Raw genomic sequence first — 5,904 nt, forward strand, 5'->3', positions numbered from 1 at the left:
AAAAAAAAAAAAATACACACAGACAAAAGATGCACCAGATGAAAAAAAAAATGAATAGGAGCAATGAAATTATAGGAATCCTCAATGGAATGTATTTTACATTTTGAAATTCACAAGAATGCTACATGATGCAGAATTTCAGCAAGAAGAGAAGATGGGTCTGTTGTTTTGGGTTTGGTTCACTTTCTTGGTCAAGTTGGGCTTAATTTTGATGGGTTAATATGGGCCATGGGCTTAGTATTTCTGAGTTCTCTATCGTAATAGGCCAATTATATAAGTCCAAATAGTAGAGATTTAGGTCCTATATGGGATAAAGAAGTTATTTTCCATTTTGGTTACTTAGTAGTGTCTTTAGTTTCTAATTTTATTTGTACCAAAAAAAAATCTAATTTTATTTCCTTGATGTACAAGGCACCACTACTACATGTGTGGACCTATTTTTAATAGTTTATATTCAGTACTTCCCCTTTTGGAGGTAGTGGAGTCCTCTTTATATAGTAAGAGCCATAGAGCCTCACCGACAATTTTTATGAAAAAATTTTGAATTGGCTGTGCCTTTGTTGCTGTGAGAGCCAATGGGCATGGTGAGAGGCCTTGTTCATATCCCCCCTATTCTTCCCTTTCTCTCCTCTTCTCTTCTATTTTTCTTGTGGTTGCAAGGTTGTTCTGTGGAGTGGTTGACACCTACTACAACAGTGATATTATTTACTGCTCTTAAAGTTGAAGTGCTGATATCATAAAGGTAACACAAGTAGAAGGCCCTGTTGTGTCATCTCTGTCCTGTGGTACCTTCACTGTGGTGTTATATTGCAGCAAAAGTTCAGTCCTCAACAACTCCTAATCTGGCCATCAGAACTAGCCATGAGGGTGTATTCCTCCCCTTTGAGACTTTCATCGACCATAACCTCAGTCCCATCTAATGGTTAGTTCTGCTACAAGTTAGTAAGTTATTAAATCTGTCCTTACTATTTTCATGTCTTGTTCCAATCTTTCAATCTAACCATCAGTTTGATGGCATACTTGGAGAGATGTATCCAGCCATCAATCCCAACCTTTGGTTCTAATTTGGTGTTGATCTGACCAGCAGTTTGTTAGATCTTGGTTGTTGCTAAATTTGAGGCCTAATATCTATTTTCTTCTCTCTATCATAGCAACCTACCTAACCCTTGGATCATCCTCAAACTTGGAAGTATTGTTCTTCTATCTATTCCCCACAGACGACTAGAACTTAGGCTTGATTTAAGCCTTGGTTCCCTAGCCATTGGTTCCATTTTGTTGCTGGAAATTATACCCTACAGCCCTACTTGTGGGTTGGGTTTAGTTACTTTCTGTTTTGGTGACTCTACCCCTAACACTATTCTTTGTTTGAAGTACATAAACCTAGCATGAGAGTTTTAAAAATAATCAAAGCTTTGTCTGCAGAGAGCATGACAAGTTCATTTCCAGTCAGAGCTAGATTGCTGACATACATACCTTTAAGATGAATGAGTCCACCGTGAATTCCTGAACATCTCTCTAGGTCCAACTTTACCAGGTTAATTAAGACAGCAAAAGCACTCATTCCTTGAGCAGTGATGGCATTGCTCTTTTTAAAACTCAAAGATGTCAAGTTTGAAAGACCTAAAAGAACAACAAATTATGATAGTGCAAGTTACCATGGCCACGAAATAGTAAATAAATAGATAAATAACTGATAACTGAATGAAAATTTCCAAGCGTTGGGAAATTTAATGAGTAGAAAAGATAGGTCACATTATCAGGAACAAATTTTCATCCATGAAAGATTGATTGTCATTCAAGGTTTATGAAGTTGACTAAATCCCAACAGAAGAAGGCACAGGTTCTTTTAGTCATTTCTACAACAATCATGCACCAGGCAATGTGTGAAATCTAGTGCATTAAAAACAACAAAACCAAGATGTTCACTCATAAAACAAATCTGGAAACTAGAACAAGTAATCAAATAAGCAGGAATTTATGATACAAAGAAGAAACATCAACAAACAAGCATTCTGAAGCCCTCAAATACAAAAAATAAATAAATAAAAATTAAAAAAAAAAAGGACGTACACAGTGCACGAGGCTCCCACCACTATGGGGTCTTGGGGGGTCATAATGTAACACAGCCTTACGGCCTTTTCCCCCACTTCGCAGAGAAGTTGTTTCCCGACTCCTGTGACCACATGGTCGCAATGGAGCAACCTTACTGTTGTGCCAAGGTCTGCCCTCTCACTCAAATACAACATACAGTTCCTATTAGTTCCCAAAGTAAATTCCAAGAACAACACTTCCATTTGCCATCTGAGATTTTATCTCGACACAACCAGAAAAAAGGGAGACCCACAAAGATTCTCACATTCATATACATACGATTTTAATACCGAATGAATTGCCACATAGATTGCCTCAGGTTGATAGGATAAATTCACAATTGATGTACAACCAGAAAATGGTTCTTAATACACCCCAACTAGTATATAAATAAATATGTCATTCAATCAGAATAGATGCATGCATACCAAAAAATGGTTCCACCTAGTTAAGTATACATCATTAATATCAGGATGCCATATGAAACAGCTAATACATAAACGCATTACATTCAACAGGTTAATTTCCAAAAAAGTGGGAGTAAAAAAAGATGACAATTGGAAACAACTTAAAACAAGTCAATAAAATTCAAACTAAATAGTTCATTGTAGTAATTATTTGAAGTTGATAAAAAAGAGCACTAGATAACACGCTTCTAATAGAATGCATGAATGCAAAACAAGTAGGGGTTATGGAATGTAACCTAAGCCCTCAAACTGTTCCAAACTCTACAAGATTCAACCAGATGAAATATATGTCCATGAAGTAATGGAATCTTATACCATGAATGAATGAAAAAAAAAAAAAATTAATGAAAAACTGATAGTTGCAAACTAGTTAGCACATATGACATGATGAGTTGGCAAGCGAGCTTGCATACTTCTAACTCATAGAGCAAAGAACATAATAAAGTCAGTGAGTGCTCGATTCAATAAAAGATCACCAATTTTCAGTTCGCCAAGATGAAACCCCAAACAGGAAGGTGGTCAATCCCAATCCAGTATATTCCTTCTCTCTGTTTTATTTCCTAAGATACATATAAAACATGTTTGTGTCGTAGCCAGGGTGCATTTTCTTTTCATCCATTTTTGTAAATTTAGTAGGTCAAGACTTCTGTCGAAATCATCCAGACAATTCTCCTAGGAGACAAAGTAGCAGAAAGAAATATCCCATTAAGTTGGATCTCAGGAGTCAGGACTATAGGATATATGTTGCTGTTGGGACAGGGAAGCACATCAGAAATTAGGAGCTGGATATACCGCAGTACGAAGCAAACAAATCATAAAATTAAAAAATAAAAACAATTTAAGAAACCAATAAAAAAAAAATCAGCAGATTTCTTCTCAAAAATTGCCTCAGATAAAAAGAACAACCCCAGTGCATGAGGCTCCCGCTACTGCGGGGTCTGGGAGGGGGAAATGTATCCAGCCTTACCCCTTGCTCCTATAATAGAGGCTGTTTCCAAGTTTTGAACCTGTGGCCAACCTGTTGCAATAGTGCAACTTAACCATTGCACAGTGCTTGGATAACGCTCATAAATTCCTATAAGATTTGACGAAAAGAATTCCAAATATTCACCATGGATTGTTGACATGTAAAAGAAGCTTTGTCTAAACAAAGCAACCACAGTAATATAAACTGATATAGAGAAGAAAATACCACTAATGTGCTGTAGCACATGGTCTGAAATCTGGTCACAATAATTGAAAGTCAAGGCTTGGAGGTTTGTACAATCTTTGAGAAAAACCAATCCAGAATCTGTTACATCAGAACCAGAAAGATCTACCGATAATAAAGATGAACCCTGGGAAGCAATTACATCCATCCAACTGTCTTTTACTTCAGGGTATTCTCCCAAACAAATATCCTGCCAAACAGCACTAAAAATTATTATTTCTCAGTTCTGATTAGCATGATAGTAGTGAAGACAACAAAAGTATGTAGCCAACAGGGATAATACCTGGAGAGCACAATCTCTAAAAGCTTCAAGAGAAACATCAGTCAAACGATTGGTGTATATGAATTCATTAAAGATTTGCTGACTTATATCCCTTGGTAGCATGGAGAAAGTGCCATAATTATCACTATCCTGATACATACAGGAAAGCAAAAAATTGGTCAAGACCAAAAAAAAAAAGCACTAAGGATTCTGAGATAAACATGCCTAAGGGAAACACATACCTCACATATTCTATGAATACATAGTTCCATGAGGGATGGGCATTTGCCTCTTCCCTGCTGAATATCTATGCTAGACCGAGGAAGGAAAGTCCCCATCCATTTTGAGCTGCCATTTTTGGAATATATTCCAGGTACCCCTCTTCGTATACTTCCCTCGTTGACCTGTTGGCCCCTTTTCTTCGAACAAGCCCCTCCCATTGAATAACGATTTCTCCAAAAACTTCAAAAACTGTCATGAAAATGCAGCATAACAATACAAACCTCCATTTGATACCCAAAAATATTCTCTACTTACTCTGCTTCACCAAAAAAGGAAAGAGTTCAAAAAATAATAATAATAAGTCCACACTTGGCGTGTGCTGTTCCTTTAACAATGCAAAGAGGGTAAATATAGTCATGTCAAATACCCAGAAATCAACCAACAAATGTCATATGTTTCAGGCACATGTTTTTGCATTCAAGTAGAGATTTTTTTTTTTTTTTTTTTTTTTTTAATATGAAACTAGTAGAGTATTAATGCATGCATAAACTACTAACTTCTCTATGTCAACCCATGAGCAGCAAAGCAAAAAAGAACGAATATCATAAACAGCAAAAGAGACCTCTTTCCAATATCTCTCAAGAATTCAAGAGGATAATCAGGGGAATCAAAAGAAAAAAAAAAAAGATGGAGAAAAAGCAGGAAATGAGATGATCGCCAAGTACATAACCCTAGAAGAAATCAAAACAACCAAGTAGAAAGAACCAACCCATCAATTCTAAGCTCATTACGTTCATGGAGACAATCGATTACATGAAAATTCTTAAACGAAAATACCTTGGAGAATATAAGAGCGAAAAGCTAATCAACAAACCTCATCAAATCGATTGTTCGAAGTGGAAGAGAAAGTGAGATGGAGATTGGGACTCTGGAGGAAGAGGGAGAGATATAACTAAAGCAGCAACAAAGGAGGAGGATGAGAAGTAAAGAGAGTTAACAAGTCAGGAGTCCTGAAGTGGGGGAAAGTGGAGATGGAGGATGGAAGCCGAACCGTACTCCAAAGCACCTGATGGTTGCCACGTGTCGAGTGGAGTGAGATAGGAGTCTAAAAGAGGTTCGGAGAGAGGTTGGTTGACGGCTTCGGAAGTTGGGATAAGGAAAGAGGTGCAGAGAGTGGGTCCCATAGAACTTCCTCTTTATATTTATTCTTACCGAAAAGGAAATATATATCTTTATATTTATTCGCTTTTTCCTCGTGCCACACCCACACGCTGCTATGTGGCTACTTACGCAACCCAACCGTCTTGTTCTATTCTATCCTATATGCACCACGAAAGAATAATCTTGCATTCTATTCTAATGGGAGTAATTACTGATGATATATATGTGTTTCGCTTAACTCATTGATGATAACTATATTAAAGTCTTTTTTTTTGTTTTCTTTTTTTTAATCAATTTTCCTGGAACTAGCGGCTCAATCAATGGAAGGGTTAGGACAAAAAAAATAAAACATAGATAAATTCAAACAATCTTTTTGTAGGGGGATTGAATTAATTACAGAAACATGGGTTTTATTAGTCAATTTATTAGTGAACAAAAAACAATTTTATTTAGATGAGTGAATAGGCTTTACCTTCAAGGAACTAAAGAAG

The 5,904-nt window shown here is 36.6% G+C and overlaps 1 protein-coding gene across 4 annotated transcripts in view; it reads right to left on the reverse strand.

Annotated features, from left to right (window-relative positions):
- LOC122084997 (internalin A-like) overlaps nt 1-5,283 on the reverse strand; it is a 26,956-nt gene extending 21,673 nt beyond the window's left edge. Inside the window, exons 1-6 of one of the 4 annotated variants that reach the window (XM_042653414.1) lie at nt 5,127-5,283; nt 4,273-4,568; nt 4,052-4,180; nt 3,751-3,958; nt 3,526-3,576; nt 1,474-1,620 (exon numbers count right to left, since the gene is read on the reverse strand). In XM_042653414.1, coding sequence (XP_042509348.1) covers nt 1,474-1,620; nt 3,526-3,576; nt 3,751-3,958; nt 4,052-4,180; nt 4,273-4,470 — 733 coding nt within the window. In that variant the 5' untranslated portion in view covers nt 4,471-4,568; nt 5,127-5,283. The other 3 variants (XM_042653416.1, XM_042653415.1, XM_042653418.1) reach the window with 3 other exon arrangements.
- Nucleotides 5,284-5,904: the final 621 nt, after the last annotated feature.

Source organism: Macadamia integrifolia, chromosome 7 (assembly GCF_013358625.1).
Source record: "Macadamia integrifolia cultivar HAES 741 chromosome 7, SCU_Mint_v3, whole genome shotgun sequence".
Taxonomy (NCBI): domain Eukaryota; kingdom Viridiplantae; phylum Streptophyta; class Magnoliopsida; order Proteales; family Proteaceae; genus Macadamia; species Macadamia integrifolia.